The following is a 23799-nucleotide window of genomic DNA, read 5'->3' as shown; positions in this document are numbered from 1 at the left end:
TTCTACTCTTAACCCTTACTCCATCCTATACAGAAAGTTCAGAAGGGAAAAATGGTATCAATAATTAAAATTTAAAACACTTTTCCAAATATTTTATTTTTCTTCCCTAGTAGCTCAGATAGTGAATAATGCAAAGCATATTTATAATTTTCACCATGCTCACTTAATTAATCCCAGTTCTTAAGATTTAATTGTCAAATTACTTTTGTCTATTTGAAAAGTACCTTTCAAACTACTGTTTCTGGATATCTACAATAGGCGAAAAAGTTCCCAATTTAAAATGTGAAGAAAATAGGAGAGCTTCTGCAAGATATATGTATTTAAGGTTTTTTAGTTAAAGTATTTAAAACTAAAAAAAAAAAAAAAGTATATCATCTATTTTTCTTATATTTGCATGCATGCTACTAAGTAGATTCCCCGACAGGCTCCTCTGTCCATGGGATTCTACAGAAAAGAATACTGGAGTGGGTTGTCATGCCCTCTTCCAGGGGATTTTCCTGACCCAGGAATGGAACCCATGTCTCTTATGTCTCATGCCTTGACAGGTGGGTCCTTTACCACTAGCACCACCTGGGAAACACCTTTTAATAATCAAGTAGCATAAAAATGCTGGTTTAGTTCTTATATTTCTTATATTACTTCTTTCTTATGTTACCTCTCTCTTATATAACCTCTCCTGCATTAGCAGGTGAGTTCTTTACCACTAGCACCACCTGAGAAGCCCTTCTGATATTTAGATACTAGATAATTTTCTGTAGCTAGTGATGCATTCAAATGCATTGAATGCTAGACATTCAAATGAAGTTAGTATCCATTCAATCACCTGTTTTCACTAAATAATGGCATTCAAACAGTTGGACAAATATATATCACTTTTACTTCTTTCAATTTGAATAATAAGTTGTAAAAGAATATGCATGCTCTTTAAAAATTAATTACATGGACAGGGCCCTGTCTCTTGAAAAAAACATGACTATGGGAATATTCTTTTTGCTCTGATCTTAATGATAATAATAATACTGTTATTATTATCATTACTACTGCTACTACTAATACAATATGAATCCCTTTCACCACATATCAGCAGGAAAAAAAACAGAGAGGAGAGCAGAATTTAAAATTAAAAGCAGAATTTTAAAAATTGGATGAATTGTCATTTCATGTAACATTGAAGTATGTTTATTATATATGTATTTATAAAATATGCTATAAGAATCTTTTTGCACTATATTATACTATGTTTTAGCTTGAAAACACTATAAAATTAGTCAATATCAGAATAAAATACTATTATTATATGCAAGTTTTCTGAACCATCTAATTTTATATAGTATATAATATTAAAAAAGTGGGCAAGACTAAGTTCAATTAAGTCAACATTTTTAAATATAAAAATATTTTATTCTATAAATTAAAAATAGTTTTTACTTTATTTGCAAATCTATTATGTTTGATAAACAACAAGATATAATTAGAGACTACATAGACATCAGGTACCAAAGTTGGAAAAATAATTTGAATTAGCCATTTAAACAATGAAATTCTTCCCGTGAAAACTGTTGCAGTTTCCTAAATCTCTTATTTACTTCTTAGTTAAAATTTAAAGGTGCTATTATGGGAAGACACACTTGAAAACGTCTTTAGTTCATGTCCTCTGTAATTATGCTCACTTCTGGAAATTCTTGTGATAGAATTGTTTTTTCAAATAATATAAGCTTTATAATTTTATTTTATGTGAATGTTTAATGTCAGATAAAAACTGTCTTCTTTGAAAATTTGGCCCTGTTTTAAATAACTTATTCAAACAGATGAAAACCCAAATGCTTACTTGATAACAAGTGTATGATAATGATAAAAAATTAAAGCATTATAAACCTCTCTGTGATCAATCATAGATAATATATATTTTAAACTATTAATAGGTACTAAACATTTGAGGAAAAAATTGTAGAAAAATAAAATGTAAAATTATATTGGTTTATTACTTTGTGACTATCAAAGAATTGACAAAAATAATTTTGTCTTATTGAAAATGGATTTATATTCAAAAATAAAAATAAGAAAGCTCAAGAGTGTATTTTACCTCCTACATAAGCTATAATGGATGAATGCAAAATTTATTTTAAAATTATGAAGTAAATAACATATTTTGCTTTATGACTAATTTTCTTATTTTTGTCTCAATAATTGTATTCCTGACAATTTAAAAGTAATTTTTTAGTTAAAAAAGAAAAAAATATATACATATATATATATTTAATTAGGGTTTGTCTCCCCAGACACACTCATGTCTTAATCCCCTTTTTGTTCACCCTCATAACCACTATACAAGAACAATGAAAATAATATGAATGTCCACTAAGGCAATGTACCAAGTATAAAGAGCTACATACAACTTTTTTTTTATTTCGCCAAATAAATTTGACATGTAACATTGTTTACTGTTAAGGTATACATCATGTTATTATGATACATTTATATATACTATAAAATAATTGCTGGTGATGTAGAGTTATGTACATCTTAATTCCTTGATAAATCTCAGATGTTCAGTAATAGCCTGATTTCCCCAGGACATGGAAAATTTTGAAGTATGAAGCATATAAAATAACATTTGTCTAGCCAAAATGAGGAAAAGGAAAAAAGGAATAGCTTATAATTCTCCTTAGTTTCCAAAATAAATACATTAACCACACAAAATATTAAGGGAAAAGTAGTAAACAGAATTATTTAAGTTTGCAAACATTTATTTCATGTTGACATGATAAAACTTGATATGTCAGAATAATTTCATCTAACAAAATTTTTCTGTTCATATTTTCTATTATAAGAAAAATTTTTTCTCTCTGAAATGTATCAAATAGTTATACCTAAAATATTATAGATCATTTATTGTTCTTAAAAACTAATATATCTAGTTTGAAAATATGTTATAATCCTAAAAATATAACACTGTAATTATAACAGATTTATGCTGTTGTATGGCAGAAACCTGGTGGCTTTCTTCCCTGGTGGCTTCGTGGCTCAGATGGTAAAGCATCTGTCTACGATATGGGAGACCTCGGTTCGATCCATGGGTGGGGAAGATCTCCTGGGGAAGGAAATGGCAACCCACTCCAGTATTCTTGCCCAGAAAATCCCATGGACAGAGGAGCCTGGTAGGTACAGCCCATGGGGTAGCAAAGAGTCAGACATGACTGAGCTTTCACTTTTCATGGCAGAAACTAACACAAAATTGTAAACACTATAAGGCAATCTTCCTCCAATTAACTAACTAAATAAACAAATTAAAATAAACAATAAATCATTATTATATGACTAAATACTTTGAAATGAACTAATGCTTTCCAAACAGGTAATCCCGTTTGAGGATTTCCTACTAATATCTCCTATGTTTGGTTTCATATTCGCAAATCTAACAAAATGTGAAAATCATATATTAAAATTAGAACACTTTAAAATATTTGATACCAACAAGCTCCAAGTTTGCTTTTGATAATTGCTGTAATTGCTCAATTATGTCATTTACTGTTTCAAATAAAACTCAAATATGGGGGTAGAACCTTTATCTGATATAGTAAGTGACTGTTTTAGAAATAATTTTAAACATTTCCTCAGATCATTTGGAATTGAATAAAAATAAATAATGCTAAAATATATATATTCTCTAAAAAAGAATAACATGTGTTTATAAGAATTAACCTTATTATTATCAATAAGGCATTTTAGAAATCAGATGTGGTGTCATAAATGTCTTCTTTCAAAATTTATAATATGTATCTATAAACTACTATTGATTAATATTGAAAAATGCATAGTTATCTTAAATGCATAGCTCTCTTAAATGTTTTATTGTATGTTCATTTATATTCATATAATAATGAACATTCTAGTTTGATGATTCTTAATCTGAGGGTTATGGATGAACTTCAGATGATCTATAAATCCCTGAATATTAAGCAAAACTGTGTACTGGGGCACACATAAATATATGTAATTCAGTTCATTTCATGAGATTTATCTTAAAAAAATTAATTAGTTAATTCATTTACAAAGTTCTTGACTTAAAGGATTTGTATAAATTAACTCAAACTAAAATATCTTTTTCCCTTAAATGAAAAATTGCTATTAAAATTTTCCCTTACAAAAATAATTATGTTGAAATGTAGATATGTTCAAACAAAAATTCCTACAAGAAATCATCAATTTAATTATTTTTACTCATTTTTTAATCTCACATACTAGAATTAGAAAACTAGAATGTTATCAACATGCTAGATCAGAGTTTTTGTTTTTTACATTTTGAAACAATCTGAGCTCCAACGTCTACCACATTAACCTAAAATTCAGTATGCATTTAAATATAAGAAAATATTGAATAATAACCATGCATGTTATATAGATATTAATGCAGTTAATTTGCTAAATACACAAACATTTTTATAAAACACACAAATAACATAGACAACCACAAACTTCACTCTTGCACTAGAGAAAGAAACAAAAAAAGGAGTACACTCACAGATAGAAAACTTGTTGCTGTTGTCTTTCCCTGGAAACAATTTAAATCCTCTAGATTTAAAATCTATGGCCTTTTTCACTAGTTAAGAAAACAAACAAAAACATGTATCAGGATACACAATTTCAAAATGAAATTCAAGTTAACAAATTTTGTTAGCATGGTATTATGCAAGTTAAAGAAACTGCTTTCGTAAGCCTGATGTAGGGTACCCGGAAGAAAATAAAGGAAAAAAAAATAGCAATCTGATTCCTAAATAGTAAAAATACCAAGCAGTATAAAAATTGTAAAGGTTCTATAGGGAGAATCCTGCAAACATATATAGGTACTTTTAAACACTAATGAGCTTTTTGTAGAAAAGCAAAAATAAAAGAAAAATTAACTATCATAAATAATTTGAATTCATCTAATTTTATGAAAAATTAAACTAGAAAAATAAAAATACTGATATAAAAGTGGGAAGAATTTAATGAATCTCCTTCTTTAAATAAACTAAAGTATTTTTAAAGTAATTTAGCTTAACAAATATTAGGACAAATTTAAGAAAATGACATCATTGATAAAACTTAAAATGTATTTTATTATTTCTTCTGATAACCATTTCCAAATTTCATAAACACTGCTTTTGAACAATGATCAATGTTCAGACTATATTGTATGAAATTTATGAAAGTGAATCACAACTTTTTGGATTTCATCTAAAATATGTTGCTACTATTTTTGATATTATGATATTAAATCAACATCATAAAAGGCTAGCATATTTCACTGTTACCAAAGCAGGTATGACTGGATTTACCTAAAGAAACACATAAACTCAATGAAGTAACTTGGAATATTTTAGAAACATTTTTTCAAGTATTTTAGTATTTTAGATGAAAATATTATCTTTTAAGTGTAAATTATTTTGTTAACTACAGCTCCCATAAAAGTGATAAACTAGTCCAGAAGACTACTTTCTACTTTATTTAAGTTTTAATGACACCTAGTAAAATAAAGAAATTTTATTTAAAACCTCACTAATTAAAAAAAGTATTATGTAAACTGATCTAATGATACATTTAAGTAACAATTATTGTATTTAAAAACACAGGAACAAGAATGCAAGGAATATATTTAGCTTCCTCAATTATAATTTGAATTGCTTTACATATTGCTTTTTATGGGGACTACAGATAGAAATGATAGCCTGAAACATTTTGGCAGTTAGGTTTTGTTCATTCCATGAATTTGAAAACAGTAAAACTGATTGCTATTAGAAGGTTTAAAGTGATCATTACACTAATTCTTACTTGCCATTTTACCCAATTAGTTCAAATGAAGGGTATTTTATTGATTTTGAAGCATTTTGAAGGGATTTTTTTTTTCTGCTAATTTTAAAAGTACAAAGTAGAGACAGAGTCTGATGGCTTACTGAAATATATAGTTATGAGCTACTGATACACAATATTTTTTTAAAAAAGATGAAAATGATCCTTGAAGTAGGATTTAAAAGATCTGATTCTTTAGTAGCTATTGATTTTGGACAAGAATCTGCCTTTTTATCTCAGTCTATTCTCTTAAAATAAGTAGTTAGGACTAGATGACTGCTTTACAATTTTGAGAGTCTTTATCTGAGGCCCTTTATTTAGAGTAAAAGAATGGCTCTGTCTTTCTCAGGTTATATTTTTTGTTGTAATCCTTTTACACACCCCAAACCCCTAAGGTAAGCTGAAGTTTAGTCCTACTGTTGTATTTGTCTGGTTGCTTTAAATTTAGTTCTGCTACTTGTAAATTTTCCTGCTGTCTGAAAATTATTTTTAACAAAATTTGCATTTTGTATTTTGAGGCATAATTCTAGATTCTCCTGATCTAAATATGAATTATAAGTAGAAATTCTACCTCTACTTTTCTCTACATAATGAAATTAATATTACAGAGGGGTTACAAAATTTCACAGTATTTTTAACACATATCTGAAATACTTAAAGAATAAAGAAAACATGAAAAGATTATAAACTCAAAGAAGAAAATTGGAAAAGACAAGTCCAGAGGCTCAAAGAGCTCAGTTACTAGAAATAGTCAATTATGAAAACTATTCTGTGTGAGTGTATGCGTGTGTATGTATGTGTTGAAACGAGGTTTATGTAATGTTCTTACATTTAAACTTGATTATTTGGCTGTCAGGGACAATATCTAACTAAGAAAATGCCATCTCAAACCAAGAAGTTTTAAATAGCTTCCTGGTTCTGAAAGGACCTGGCCTTATTTTTGAAAAGCATCTATTTATCAATTTTTACTGAAGAAAAGTAAAAAGTAAAAAATAGTTATAAAACAGATGCAGAAGATGGAAAGCCAGGAGAAAACCCATTTTAGGGATAAAAAGGAGTGAATAGAAAAATAACATAAAATTTAAATTAACCAAAATTTTAAAATATGTTAAACAGTAAACCCATAATTTAGATAATTTTATAATTTCAATACAAAGAGCATATCACATATCTTTTCTTGAATATTAATAAACTGAGAGGACAAATACTGCAAGTACCAATTGTACAATATGCTCTAAATCATAAATCAGTGAGATGTTAATTTTCAAATATATGCCATAAAAGATATATTTATTACATTTTACAAGGAATATATATTAAATATTGCCATGAGATCAAGAATAAGTGCTGCTAATCATCACATTTATTTAATAAAATTAATCTAACTTTTTCTACAGGTGTATTTCAGCTATAAGCATGTCACATTTATTTTATCATAGAGATATTAAAATATGTTGTATATAATTTTTTAAATGATAAAAGACAATGTGCTGCTTGTGTTGATCTCTTCCACTGTACTGTGAGTTTCTCAAAAGAAGCAGCATTATTGTACTTAAGAGGCTTTTTTTGCACAAGTGTATGATTGAATGTATATATACAATACTGTAAATTCTATTTAACTGGAGCATTTTGTTCAGATAGTTTCCTTGATTAGTCATGAATTAGGAAGGAAAGAAATTAATGCTCAGGATGAAATATTTTTATGTGAAAAGCTTTTTAAACTATGCATGTTCTGATAACTTTTTAATATATTTCATTAAGTGCAAGACATGGAGACATATATGCAGAGATCCATCACCTTCATTTTCTTCTGCTTTTCACTTTTCACATGCTAAACAATTTTGTTCATTTTCATGTATTACTTTTTTGGTTTGATACTGCCATATTTAACATAATGAAATATTTTTTCATAAAAATAAATTTATAAAATTTCATAAATTTATATATTTCATAATTTTTCATATTACTTCATAATATTTTATATTATGGAAAATATCTATCAGAAAGGAATATATTAGGCTCATAATCAAATCCATCTTTTTAGTTGTAAGCCCAAGACACTGAAAAAAATTTTGTTTTTGTTCTTATAATCCTTATTTATGCAGTTTTAAATCACTATAGAGAATTATCATTGCAGTGTTTTCCAGATCAATATTGTTCTGTTATTTTCACAATGAATTTTAATTTATAAAATGGATTTTAAAAACTTACCAAAATACTGATGTTGTTTGGTGTTACATAAACCTCATGTAACTTCCACGTTAATCACCTAAAGTTACTTATTTAAAATTATTAAATTTACAATGTCGTATTAAAAATAATCATATATGTCTACATATGGATAATGCGCTAGATTTTGTTTCAAATATCAACACTTGTGTGTGTGTGTGTGTGTGTGTGTGTGTGTGTGTGAAGCAGGTGGCGTATGAGCTTATTTTTATGTTAGAGAATCTTCATTTGTAAAATCAAAGTGCTGGTGCCACTTTAAACCATTAGGAAACTAACCACATTACACAAATGGACTAACAGGAATTCAGCCATCAGTTGGAGGTTTAGAAAAGATGATCTTCAAGTGTTCCTTCTATCACTGAGCTTCTAAAATTTAGTCATAAAATATTTCATGGCTTCAATTTTCTTATTTTAAAATTGATACACTCTTTACTATATAACCTCAAAGTCACACACCAATATTATTTATTCTATTTCATTGCTATATATATACAATGAAAACTTGTAATTTTTGAGAACATTTATCTTTGTAAAAGAAAAAAAAGACATGTTTAGTTTTAGTGAGCAGAACATTTTTTCATTGGAAAGTATGTTTTAGATTTGTATGGAATTCCTGTAGAGAAACATTGGCCACTATTTATTAAATATTATCTGAACATCTAAAAATCTTTTCATTTTCTACTTAAATTATATTCAAATACAACAATAAAAATAAATGCAAAATTCTGTTTATCTTAATTTTCCAAATTTGAAGTAGGCATCTTGACTATAATTTATCTTGCAAGTGGTAATAAGTTCATTGTAAATCTGTGATTAAGTGAGAGTATTACAGCCCTTCTTAAAAGGAAAATAATTTTTTTTTGAGAGAGTTTGAATCCTATTGATTGGAGGGTTATTTATGATTCAACTTCTCAAATAGACAATGACTTTTTCTCCTTTTAAAACTGGATAAATAATTCCTACTTTTTAGTTTGAAATAAGTATCATGCCTTTATCTTTATATTCAATAAATAAAGTACACTAATAAAATTTTGCCAGTTTCTGTTTTGGTTATCAAAATTAACTAATGTGTGTTCATGTGTGCATGTATGTGTTCCAACTTGAGAATATGGCTCATCTCAACATTGACAATAGATACATTTACATGTGTAATGAAGAAATTCAATCACTTGGTAGGGATTTTATTACAGATCTTTAAAACACAGCCTGTTATTTGTAGTATTTCTCTCACTGGACCAGAAGTTGGGAAACCTGTGTTCTAGTCCCGTAAGACATGGAACCAGTTGTTTAACTTCTCTATATATTCCTAAGAGGTTCACTAATTTACCCATATTATTTAGGTATAGAATTTAGAGCAAAGGAAGAAGGAAAGACTAATCAGAAATATTAGTTTTATCTCAAAGATTAAAATGTGTTTAGAGACTATAGAAGTAGTTTACCATGTTCTGAAAGTAAGTTTCATTGGTTTGAAAGTAAATGGTGGTTCCCTGTTATAGGCCTAAAAATGTTAGCACTGTTTTTTTTTTTTTCCTTACATTCTACACTGGTAGAATAATTCTTCATAATATATGTAACATGAAGGCTGATAATTGATCATTCCATCCCATATTATCGTTAGAAGAAGAAAGATGTATGGCAAAACCAATACAATATTGTAAAGTAATTACCCTCCAATTAAAATAAATAAATTTATATTTTTTTAAAAAAGAAACTACACTGATGCCAGTAAAAATTAGGTAGTACTACTCTGATACTCTTTACTATCTTTCATGTAAAATTTACCATTGGATATAAATTTCTTAGAAAAAGAATATTAGCTTTATAAATATTTCTGTAGTGTAATTTTAGAAAGTGACTAAAGGTATGTTGCAAGTAAATCATGTTTCTGGCCTATACAGTAAAAAAGTATAGAAATTCAGCAGCGTATTAGTAAGTGGTTCATGAGTGTTTCCAAAAATATTTTATTTTAGAAGATGTTAGAAGAAAAGAAATAATACTGGCTTCCATTTGATAAAAAAATTAGTGGTGCAATGAAACATGTTCAAAAACACTGAAAGTTCATTTTTAAAGACTTACATTTTAGGGATATGCAAAGTGCAAATATTTTAAAATGACAGAAGTAGATCAATTAATTTTATAAGAAATGATGAATATTAAATTTTATAACTACTTAAATATAATGCATTTTACCTTTTAAAAATCACTAGAGTTAAGGAATATAGTTTAGATACTTTAATATTTTTTAAGTCCAAAATATCTATTTATGCTACCCCACTAGCCTGTGACTAGCACTTATGATCCCCTCTTTTTAGTTGAAAGAGAATTTATAATCATATATTGTGTTATATACTTAAATTCTACAACAAATACCAAGAATCAGGACATGGAAAAGTTCAGTAAATGTTAGCTATTTAATTATTTATAATTTTAAGATCTGGTCATTTTCAGAAGACATTTAAATTGGGGATGCACTATCATAAAATTTCTCAACTATTTTGTGTTATGTCTTTTTCATTGTTTAGAGATGTTATACAAATTCATAAATTTTCCCTGGATTTCCAACTTTAATTTCATTTTTTTATATCATTATAAACCCCTCCAAATCCTTTGGCCAAACTAGTATATTTGGTATAAATGTATAGAACCATTCTTAAATGTTAACATATAATCATAACAGTTCTTACAAACATATGTGTAGGTATTCAGCATAATTTATGTCATTCTTGTAACAGGCCCATTTTCATTTTTACAAAAGATTCTAAGGCTATAAGGTCTCATAGTTGTAAAAAATCAGCCTAAACCATGTCTTTGAAATTTTATTTTTCAACCACTTCAGACTAAGAAATAAGTCTAAAATTTTTACTTAGAAAACTGAACCAAGTATAAGTGTGAAAGAAGACATCGTATTTTGTAAAATCAATTTGCTAATTTTCATAGGTCTTCCAGATTGAATTAATTTTTTTTATTTTTATTTAATAAATAGTGGATGCTAATTATTGGATAAAGATTCTAAAATTTGTATATGGGCTCTCTTGTCTTCCAGAAATGGAACAACTTCAGAAATCCATTGCACTTATGTAGACACCTGCAGATGCACACATAATGCTTGGCGTAACAGGTCGTACAGTTACGGTGTGCAGTAAAATGTTAGGATTATAAGAAGTATGTGGGATTTTTATATTCTCTTTAGGGATTCTTATAATTGGCATAATAGAAGTCACCATATAGAAACAGTTATTATTGGTATGATTCACAAATACTTTTAACACTTTTACAACTGTCTCAGCCTTAATTTAATTAAGTTTAATCTTCATTTTCTAACAGCTTTAAATGAACTTTTAAAAATTATCTTTAGTCCTAGTTAAATATTAATATCTACTCAATTCAATAATTTTCTTATGTACTTTTTTGCTTTGATATCCTATGATTTTTGAATGGTGATTATTTTATATTTCTTTTATTTTTAATTTTTTCTCTTTTCACCAATTAATTTTACTAAAATATATTTTTATCATATAGTGTAACATAAAGAATGATAAAATTCAATTTTTCTTTTTTTTGACTGCTTAGAATGCCTCTGGTTTTCACATGAAAGCCTTAGAAAATATGAAGATTAGGCAAAACTTCTCAGATGATCTCTAAAAAAAAATATACCTGCAAATTTATAATGTTTTTTAAGTTAAAATGAGTGACATAATTTTATATACATATTTGTTTTATACATAATGTCAGAGATCATTTATCTACAGTATAATGCAAGCCAACTGTTTGAATAAGAGTGACCATGGGTAATGCACATCATAAGCTTGATGGCAGTGGAATATATTCTTCCACTACAAATTTCTTAAGTACACTGAGTAATGTTAAATAAAATATCTAGAAGATGTTATTACTTTAATAATCAACAATATCCCCTCTTTCTTCTGATATAAGATTATTATAGTCTATCTAAAGTTCTTCACGGAGGGAGGCTTGATATCTCTACCGATTGTTTTAAACAAGCATGGATGGACTCTGACAGTGTATTTGACACAGGGTTATGCTGCTATAATCATGGCTATTGAAGACAACAGAGCACTCTCATCATAACTTATCTATGTTCTTCTCACAGCCCATCCATACCTTTCCACTTTTTTTATGCCTTGCCACATGCTTTTCCAGATCTATTCTCCTCCTTATTCTTTGTACATTGGTTGACCTGAATAAGCTACATCCTGCTATACAAACTGTGACATTACACCAGCAGCACCAACATCAACTAAGGACTTATTAGAAAAACAGATTATCAAGCCCTCCCAGACTTAATGAATTAAAATTAGCTATTAACAAGACCACTATGTAATTCTTATGAACATTTAAATTTGAGATGCTCCAGGTTCTATCAACAAACTCCAGAGAACTGCAGCAGGAAGATGGAGGGAAGAAGGAAAGTAGGATCAGGATTGTTCTAAAAGGTCTCTCCGACTATGTTAACTGGAGATGGGCCCTTAACTGAAAGTTACTAGTCTTTTTTTATGCCATACATATATATATACATATATATATATGTATATATATCTGTCCAACATCTCTCCCTTCCTTCATCCCAATGGGTAGGGAATAATGACAGCCTAGTTGCTACTACCCTAGGTGCATGATCCCTGTGGTTCTTTACATATGCTTATTTACAAGTAATCCCTTTGTAAATAAATCTTCCTTGAATTAGCCCATATTCAATAGTTTCCCTACAGTCTCTATAGATATACCACTGGCACAAGGAAATCACTAGAGATTTGCTTTTTTTTTTTTTTTTCAGATACTGTATTAAATGTCATCTCTCAATTTGTTTATAATGACTCTTAAACTTAAATAGATAACAACTAAGTAGAAATAGGGATGGTTATTGCTCATCATTCTACCACTGGTTGCTTACTTACTTCTTTACTTGTTTTGAAATCTAGAGCACATATCTTATGTCCTTTCAAGCAATTATTTCCTCAAGAAGCATAGAGCATTCACAAGGATCGAGGATATTAAAAGGAAGGCAAGTGAATTAGCTGTACTGAATTTGGAGAATAATTGAAACAAAGGTACAACTGGCAAGAAAAATAAATGTGGGACTAACAGAAACCTAAGATGGACTGGATACTACACATTATTTTAGTAATAACTTATACATGAGATCCATATGAACAGAGCTAAATACAGCTATATGTATCAGCAGTTTCCATAATTCTCTATCAATATTGCATTATACTATATGCTAATGCTCACTCTGTTGCTTCAGTCATGTCCAACTCTGCGATCCCAAGGACTATAGCCTTCCAGGCTTCTCTGTCCATGGAATTCTCCAGGCAAGAACACTGGAGTGGGTTGCCATTTCCTTCGAGGGGATATTCCCCACCCAGAGATCAAACCCACATCTCCTACACTGCAGGTGGATTCTTTACCGCTGAGCCACTAAGGAAGCCAATTAGACTACATATTTTATTTCTAAGGAAATCAGCTATGTAAGAAATTTAAAAGTCTATGCTAACTGTTTTCTTACTTTGTTCACATACCTTTATCTGATAAAACTTTTAATGTAACTAAAGCGTATTTTCTTATTGTAAAGGTTCCAGAAGTGGGCAGTGTCAGTTAATGGTTGTGTGTCTAAAGCATAGGTACTCTGTCCACTGTCTCATTTAAACCAAAAAATAGCCATTCAAAATGGGATTATTTTCCTCCTTTCTAGACGTAAAAGTGGAGAAAGGCTAAGTAGATTGCCCAATACATATACTAGTAAAATACATTCATTCATTTGACTTTAAAACTTCAGTCCTAGCATCAACACCACCACCTGACCATATATTTCATATGACCAGTATTTCATATATCCAGTCAAAAATAACAACTGAAATATATCCTGGGAAATCACAAATGGACTGGATTAGTTTACTCTATCCACATTATTTTTTTTTTAATGCAAAGCTAATAATAGAACATTTTAAGTAGGCAACAATATCTGATTTTAAGGATGGTTTACTTTAGTATGGAGCAGAGCCAGTTTCATTAACTGAATTTAGTACTAAACAATATTAACTATTAACTGATAGTGCCAGGCATAATCCCACAGTGTGAAGCCTCTCGATGTCTTATTTTTAAAATATAAACAGATGAATAAAAAGGTGTAGCAAAAGCCAACTGTTAGGTGAAACTCAAATTACCATACAGTTTTGTTTTGTTTTGTTTTTTTTAGTAAAATCAACTTTGGCTCATTCCTTTCAAATGGAAAAGTTCAGGAGAGTTGATAACTGCCACTGTTCGCTGCTTCTACCCTCGTCAGTTTCTGAATGTAAGCCAAGTAAATAAAAATTTTCTAATTTGTCTGGACAAAATCAATCTAGAACTCTCTCACACTTTAATCCCATTTGGTATTATGAAGAAATGCCATTTGAAGACAAAGAAAAAGAAAAGTCAAGCATCAACACTAAAAAGCAACAGTCCATGGTTTAGAATAAAAATGATTAGATAGGAGGAGAAAAAATACACTATGCAATGCACCCCAAACCTAACGCCATGCTGTTCTGCCATATATAAAGGTTCTTCTCTTCCTAAAATTGTGAAGCTTAATTGTGTGATTTCACACTGTGCACAGCAGGGTAGCCATATGCTCTAGAAAACTATATGGAGGGAAGCAGCTTTCTGCAAATGTGGGTGAAAATGCCCCAAAATAACTCTGAACAAGATAAAAATGTCTAACATAGGACCATACTTTCATACTCCAAAAGGCAGAGTCCACTTTGGCACCAGCTTTGAGCACAAATAGAATGTCTAGCCCTTTCAAAATACTTGAACAAGGAAAAAGATTTAAAAACCACAACCCCACAGTCATTGTGATCATCTCATTCATAGGCAAAATAATTAGCTCTGATAACCATTTGGGGAAGCCAGTTACACATAAAATCATTGCCATCTTTGTTCTTTAAAGTTAAGACTCTTTCTCTTATGCTATACATATTAGTATTATTTCCCTTGTTTGCTCATTCTATAAAAACGAGATAATATGTTAATATAAACAATAAGGTATCAAAATCTCTGATTAATAATTACTGGTGAGCATAAAAATGGGGCTGAAAATCTAAAAAAAAATATCACTTATGAAATAAGATCCTTGTTACAAGATGACAGTTGCAGTTAATGTGAAAAGATGATGGTTCCTTAGACTTACTTAAAGGAAGACATTGAGGTTATTGGAAGTACTTAAAATCTCTGCATAGGAATAACTCAAAAGCATGGCTTGAGGGGTAGCATTGAATAAAACTGTTAAAATGATTATTTGCAGATACATCATATGTGAAAAAAACAAATTTTCATGGTTAATATTGTCGTAAAGGTCCTCAGTAATTTTGGAGTATTTCTATCTAGTACCTTTTAAGAATGTAAAATCTGTTACCAAGCAATTTCTAACATTTTATTTTTTCTCTTCTTTCTCCCTAAATACAACTTATTCAGCAAAATATAAAAATATATTTACTGTTATGAATGATAGTTTTCATAATTTCACAAATGTGATGAAACATGGAAATGAAATATGAAGATGATATTCAATAAATAATTATGTATTTAAATAATAAATTGGTACATTTTGGGACATGGATTTTAATGGCTACAAGTATCAACATTAACACAATTTTCAACAAAATAATATGATTAGGAAAATAGTCAAGAGAACAATGCAAAAAACAACATAAAAGGATAATATACTGATAAAGAATGCAACAGTTAACATTTATATGTAGTATACACACCTAAATGTTATCAGTTCCCTATGTGTTAAATAAATATTTACTCTAATAGTGTCAAAGTTCTTACACAAAAGATTAATAGTTAATTTAATAAATGAAAGTACCTTAAAAATCATACATAACCAATTTTTTAAATGTCATAAATGTTGTATCTTGTTATTATTTATGATAAACATTCATGAAAATTAATACATCAAATAAACTCATAAAGAAGGACATGGGAATTTGAACAGGCAAGTGCAAATTCATCATTTATATAAAATAGAAGATGATGCATATTTATTCAATCATGAAAATTTTTGATTTGGCAATCATTTTCTGTTTCCTGATTTTCACTATCTTTTGCTTTCACCTATCATACTTTCAAAGATTTGAATCATGTTAAGTAAAAGTAAAACCTTGGTTTTTTCTGTTATTTGATAATACATTTAAAAAATAATTTTAAGATATAGATTTAAAGTAAAAAAAGCAATAAATGAGTTAAAATTAGGCTTGGGAATGCTTTCATCAATTATTCATCAGTTTTTTTTTTCCAGTAAAATCATAAGTAATATAATCTGCTCAGTCATTCCTAAGGGTTGACAGAATTAATTATTGTCATTAAGGTTGATCTGGAAAATCCATCTGCCATAAAATATCCCATCCACTAGTTAATCTCCCACCAGTATAGTAATTTTTATAGAAATAACTTTTACCATATTATCTGAGATGGTTTACTAACATTGTAAATATTCTAGTGGAGAACAAGATTTCATGGAGAGTGGTCAGTTATCATGTACTGCTGGGTATGTACTGGTCTCTCTCCATAATTATAATCTTCATGTAAATTTTTGCTAATCAGTATATCAGCAGAATCTGATATACTGATTATCTTGTTAGAAATGCAATCTTGTTAGAAATGCAGAATCTCTGATCCTATCAAAATCCCATGAAATCACAATCTGCATTTGAGTAAGACTACAAGGTGTTTTGTGTTCACACTGAAGTTTGAGAACTATAGTGCAAGACTTAGACTCCAAAATCTGTATCAATCACTAATTGCACATCTGTATACTGTACTAGTTTGTCTGCTTGCTCCTGCTTACTTAAAATTTCTTATGTGTGTGCATGCTTAGTCACACAGTCATGTCCAAACTTTTGCGACCCCATGGACTGTAGCCCACCAGGCTCCTCTGTCCACAGTGACTCTCTAGATAAGAATACTGGAGTGGATTGCTATGGCCACACCCAGGGATCTTCCTGCTAAAATGATGTCTTATAAAAAGTTATATTAGATAATATAAAGTCTACCAACTGCTTCCTCTCTCATTTAGATTAAAACAAATCTCTTTACCTAGGCCTCAAAGCCTATATAGTCTAATTCCTGCCAGTTTCTCAGCTGATCTCCACTTTCCTTTTTTTTCCACTGAACTCCAGGCACATCAGGAGAAGGCAATGGCAACCCATTCTAGTACTCTCACCTGGAAAGTCCCCTGGACAGAGGAGCCTGGTGGGCTGCAGTCCATGGGGTCTCTAAGAGTCAGACACAACTGAGTGACTTCACTTTCACTTTTCCTTTCATGCATTGAAGAAGGAAATGGCAACCCACTCCAGTGTTCTTACTTGGAGAATCCCAGGGATGGGCGAGCCTGGTGGGCTGCTGTCTATGGGGTCGCACAGAGTCGGACATGACTGAAGAGACTTAGCAGCAGTAGCCAGGCACATCAGGCTTTCTTTTTTGCAAGCAAAACTCAAGCATTTTCTATCTAGTTGTTTTCTCTGCCATTAGGTAGTTATTTGCTTATTTCCTTGTCTTTTTCTCCTCATTTAAATATAAACTCAACGAACCAGGTTTTGTTCAATGTTGTATAAACAAAGGACTAGAAGAAAATATGACATGCGAATAGTCAGTGAATTTTTGTTGAAGAAAGAAACAAAGAAAACAATGAGGAAGAGAAGTAAGGATGAATGTATAGAAGGAAGGAAGAAGGAAGTGAAGAAATAGCACTTAAAGAAAGAAAGAAAAGGAAAAAGAAAGATAAAAAGAAAGTAAGGAAAGGAAGGAAGGAGGGGGAGAGTGGAGGGGAGAGAAATGAAGGGGAGGGGATAGAAGGGGAGGGGGAAAAGGAAGGGAAGGGAAGGATGGAACAAAGGAACGGACAAATGAAAGTGTTGATAAAGGACCTGTTGGACATTAATGTTAAAGTTAATGTTGGACATTAACTACCTAAAAGTTAGGTCCTCAAATGAAAAGGTTCTGGAACTTAAGGCATATATATGGCAGTGGTCCTGGTGAAAAATGTTTATATGGCTGAGTTCTATTAACTGGGATAAGGAGAGTGCCAATCCAACTATCTTGATAGTAGTGTTGGCCACTTCTATGCTTGCTTTAATTTATCTCTCTCTACAATGAGATAACCATAAAGTTAAGTCCAGGCCAGTTCAAAGCTCAAGAGAAAATAGAAGATGATGATAGACAGAGATTGGATTGGAAAGGACAGTGGTGGTCATATCATTTCAATACTTTGTTGCTTAAATACTTTCCAAATACCCAATTTGTCCATCAAGCTATGCTTATATATCTTATCAGTGACTTAGGAATTTGCTGCTTTCTGGAGCACACAATCTATATTTGAACAAAACTCAGTGTTAGAATAGTTTTCTCTATATTTTGTATCTTCCTGTGATTTCATACACTAAGTTCTACAACCTATGGCAGAACAGGTTTGATCTCTCCTACATATAATATATTATAATTTTAAAAGGTACCTATAACTCATCCTAACATGCTCATTCTGTAGAAATTGTTTCTCTTAGAATTGACCAATAATTTTTTACTATTATCTTATCTCTATAATTTTCCTTTGAAAATAGAGACCATATTTTAAATTTTATGAACTTTAGCTTATATGCTTAAGCATTGAGATAATATGTGTAATAAGCCCTGATACTTGATAAACACGTATCAGTATCCACAAAGATCTAAGTAACCATCCATAAATGAATTTTCTCATGGTGATGCAGCTTATGAAGATTAATAAAAAAGAATGTTTTTTATTTATAAATCTACACTCTACAAAGATATTAATATATAGTTTGAAAACAGGTTCTTGCAAACTATTGAAAAGACTTAAACTGTATTTTACACGTGGCCAAATAACCTATTAATGAAAGCCACCTACTAGGCACCCAAGAACTGTTATTTCTACACAATAGAGTTTTTGTAATATTACAGTCCACTGTTTTAAACAAAATGGTTACATATTATAGTATGTGAATTTTGAAATAAACTGGAAATTCAGTGTAGATTGTATATCTGATAGTATGTTGTTTTCCTCTTTTTTCTTCCTTTTTAAAAAAACATAAATTTATTTATTTTAATTGGACCCATATATATGTTGTCTATAAGAGACCCACCTCAAAACAGGGGACACATACAGACTGAAAGTGAAGGGCTGGAAAAAGATATTCCATGCAAATAGAGACCAAAAGAAAGTAAGAGCAGCAATACTCATCAGATGTTTTCCTCTTTTTATTGAGCAATGTAAAACTCCAATGATGTTACTTGAAAAAAATATTGCTTATGGTATTTTTTTAATTCCTGCTTTTGTTTGGATTAAAATTGCTGACCTAAAGTTAATAATGCATGCTGAATTAACTATTCTTACCTTAAAGTTGAAAACAATTAAAAATTCTACTTACAAGCTGGTAATTAAAATAGATTTTCTTTTATGCTGCCCTTATGGGAGTGTTTATACATCATATTAAATTTCAGTTAAATATAATTTCATGTTACATTACGTGCTGTGTTTAGTCATTCAGTCATGTCGGATTCTTTGCAATCCCATGGACTGTAGCCTGCCAGGCTCTTCTGTCCATGGGGATTCTCCTGGCAAGAATACTGGAATGGGTTGTCATGCCCTCCTCCAGGGCATCTTCCCAACTCAGGGATCAAACCCTTGTCTCCCGCATTGCAAGTAGATTCTTTACCATCTGAGCCACCAGGGAAGCCCTCCTTATCTTATAAACTAAGTTAAAACCCTGCTCAATCCTATTAATAAGATCATTAGCTATTAAATATACTGGAAGCATTTGCTACATTACATCAAAACAAGTACCATCAATGGCATTAAATGCTAATGACACATACTTGACTATATAAGATGATACAGTCATCTAAATTTCTAAGAAAAACAATAGAGTGTTTATAATTATTATATATGTATATGGGAACTTTTCAGAAGAATATATTGACACTTTTACATGAAAGTAGCAACTACCAAGGTTGCTTACTAACAGCAGACAGGAATTATCTACATACTGGGGAAAAAAGAAATCTCATTCTACTGTATTATGTAAGAAAAACAATGGTTTAAAGGCTTATCTGGAGTAAAAGACATTAAATGACTATTTTTAATAATATAAATATTAAACTCTTGAGGAAGAAAAAATGGTTATCATTTATATTACTTTAACCTTAATATCACCTAATAAAAGGGTCTTCATGCATTAAGCCTTTATGAACCATGAGTAAATAGAAGGATGAATGAATACTAGTTTATCAGTAGGAAGATTGGGTTTTCACATGGCCTTTTTCAGATGACAATTTCCTATAAGAAGTAACAGTGTTGTAGTAAATGATCTAAAAGATTCCATCTATTTTAAAAAATAAAATTCTAGAAATTAAGGACCCTTTACTTAATGTTTTAATCATACTACATATTTCTTACTGTTTTAAGTCAACAATGAATTAAAATCTCTTAGAGATATAATAATAAATTATGCTATTTAGAGATTGTTAGAAAAGGTATTTTATATAAATATTACTAAATAATTTCAAAAAATCTTATACTTAAAGCAACAAACTATTCTGATGGAATTTAAAATATCACTAGATACTATGTCATCTAATTTTAAACATCTGGATATTCTATAAATTAAAAAGATCAATTGTTTTTAGGTTTATTTATATAACTGCAAATAATCCTTTTAAGGAAGGTTGAACATTTCCTTTACTTATTTTGATATACAGTCATCATATTTCTATTCAGCACATTATCCACGTAAAGCAATTTTTATATATCTTAGTAATATAAACACAATTTACTAGTTGAAAGCTTCTGTTCATCTCTCAAGAATTTGTACAAATATCTTATGTCTATGCAGCCTTTCTTGACTTTTATATTTAGAGGCAAAAGATCCCTTTCCTTTACTTCAGTAACATTAAAAATAAAAACAAAAAACACTGCTCTAGCAATGTTTCTCATAATAAGCTTCCCTTTATAAAATAAGTTATATAGACTACTCAATAGTACAGCCTGCATTGTACATTTTTATACCTCTACTGTCCAGAGCAATGTCACATGGATAGCAAGAGTTAAATATATTTGATGAATAATAGTAAAAATAAACACAATTACTATCCGCTGAACATAAGCCAACAACTGTGCTAAATTCTTTCACATAATTATGAAATACCTACAGGTAGCTACTCTCAGTTACCAAGAAATTTCAGGTTCTAAATTTGAAGCTATTGTTCAAAATCATACACCTAATAAGGGATAGAGCACAGACTCAGCCTAGTTCTCTGACCTCAAAACTAACCAATAATGGTGAGCAATTTTGTTTTGCCTTTACACTGGGAGAAAATACTTGAGGATTTTTGGCATTTCCACCTAATACTGTGTTTAATCCTCACTATAACCCTAATATAATACTACAATACTATTTTACTGATAGGGAAATTCAATGCTAATATTTCATGGGACCCGAAAAGACTCTCATGCACAGTAGGTAAGAAAAGTAAACTAAAATCCAATCAATAAAATCAAATGTTCATTTAGAAAACTATTGGGCACTAATAAACTGTGGTGTTAACACACTATTTAAAGAAAATTTAAACCAACATTCTTCATCAATATTTTTCTCTTTTACTTCTTTATATTTTATTTCATGTCTAAGACTCTTTTCAAATGGAAAAAATTAGAAGGGGTTTTCTTTCACTGAGAACAAGTAGAAACTGAAAAAAAAATTTTTTTAAGAACATACCTTAAATTCAATTACTGATGCTTTATTATAGTACTATAGGAAAAATTAATTGGAGCAGAACCCTACAGAGATTGAAAAACCTTTGATAAATATTCTAAGTTTTTTTTCAAATTAATTGTGCAGCTTTTATAACAAATTCATTACAGTGACTTAATTTTTCAGAAATTAATATGTAGACTTTTGAGTCTATACACTTAACAAATACCAAGTGCCACTTACTAAGTGCAATTTCAGTGTTTATGTTTTCTTTGTTTTCATAGTGATAATACTAAGTACTTTAATTGCCTCAAGTTATTAAGAATAGACCAATTAGAAAGTAGCAATGATCAAAAGACATCACAGACATGAAAGTTTAATTGCAGTGTCAATAGAAAAAAAATGAAAAATGTACATGATCACAGTGCAAAACTTTGTATGCACTTGTAGACATCAAAAAACCTATGCTATCACAATCTCTATTGTATATATGCTTTAGATGATAATCTCAGCAAAATAATCTTCATAATATTACATTCATATTTATTTATATATAGTTTACTGACTTTATTATTTTGTGTTTATCAATAAATTTTCTTTGATTTTATAAATGTAAAAAGGCCACAAGCAAGGCATTTATATCTAGTTTTACTCTGTGAATTTTAAGTAGTAATATAATAAAAAAGCAATATTTCATTTTAAGTTTGTAAGAATACTTTTGGTTTTCAAAGGGGTCAAAAACATTGGTTATTATAACTATAACAAAATAGCTATTTTTAAATTGAACTACATGAACATTTCATTATATTGAAAAATATAATTTTTAGCCTTTAAATAAGTTGAATGAATACTCTGGCTAGAGGAATTGCAAATATTTATTCACCAGTTTACTAAATATTATCTAAATATGTCTATGAGTCAGAAGCTGTTCTAAGCACTGGGAATGAACCATGAACAAGACTCATCCTCTCCCTACCTACAGAATTTAACATGGTGAGTTACAACAGGAAATTCTAAATTTCCAGGAATTAACAATTTCAGCTAAATCTTGGAAAAGGAATTAGAATGATTTGGTTGAAAGGAAGGAATAGCTTATGGGACTAGCCTGAGTCAAAAAAGAATAAGCTAAAAGTAATTATGTTTGGCAAAAAACACAGAGAGTGATTATCAGAGTTTCATGAGATGAATTTGGAGATATAGACAAAAAAAACATAAGAGGATCCCATGGGTTATCATCAAGTTTGGTTTTATTCCCAAAGTCACTGGGAAATCAGTGGAAGCTTTAAAGCAATGAAGGAATGTGATCAGGTTTTCATTTTTACAAGGTAATTCTGACTACATTGTGGAGAATGGAATAGAAGAACAAGACATTTTTTCCTCTAAAATATCTAGAAAAATTAAGCAAGCTAGTTTTGTATTATCTTTATTGATTCATCTAAAACATCAGTTAAAGGACTCACTGCCCACACACATCCTATATCTCCTTTAGTACTCTGCTCAGCCCTGAGCTTTACAAAATCTTCCTTGTCTCACCAAGATGGATTTCTCCATGTCCTCTACTCTCTCTCAGTCTCTCAAAGAAGGGGCATGTATCATTTATCCTTATTTTGCACAGAACAGACGTCAGTTGGTATGTCAGGTATGTTGGGTAAGCTGAAATTTATTGTTTAAAAGAATATTGTTTTCATGTCAGCAAATTCCTATTTAGAGATTCGGTCCAGCTTAAGAGTCAAGTCTTTGAGGACTGCTTTATGTCTGAAAATACAACTATATATTGAGATTTGTATAAAAATTTGATGCAAGTATAATAATTTAAGTCACTAAAATGAACATAACATTAAAAACGTTTTCTGTACACATAATTTAAATATCAATAATTAGAAATATTTATTTCCAAGGTAGATGGCATCACTGAATATCATATTCATAAACACTATTCTAGAAAGAATATGAGTGAAACAGGTCTAAATGC

The 23799-nt window shown here is 29.8% G+C and overlaps 1 protein-coding gene across 2 annotated transcripts in view; it reads right to left on the bottom strand.

Moving 5' to 3' along the window:
• CSMD3 (CUB and Sushi multiple domains 3) overlaps positions 1 to 23799 on the bottom strand; it is a 1383361-nt gene that overhangs the window by 813143 nt on the left and 546419 nt on the right. Inside the window, exon 8 of one of the 2 annotated variants that reach the window (XM_069601113.1) lies at positions 4523 to 4600. The exons of the other annotated variant lie outside the window; for it this stretch is intronic. Coding sequence (XP_069457214.1) covers positions 4523 to 4600 — 78 coding nt within the window. The remainder of the gene's footprint in view (positions 1 to 4522; positions 4601 to 23799) is intronic. 2 annotated transcript variants of the gene reach the window in all.

Source organism: Ovis canadensis, chromosome 9 (genome assembly GCF_042477335.2).
Source record: "Ovis canadensis isolate MfBH-ARS-UI-01 breed Bighorn chromosome 9, ARS-UI_OviCan_v2, whole genome shotgun sequence".
In the NCBI taxonomy this organism is placed as follows: domain Eukaryota; kingdom Metazoa; phylum Chordata; class Mammalia; order Artiodactyla; family Bovidae; genus Ovis; species Ovis canadensis.
This window is presented reverse-complemented; position numbering and strand designations above follow the sequence as displayed.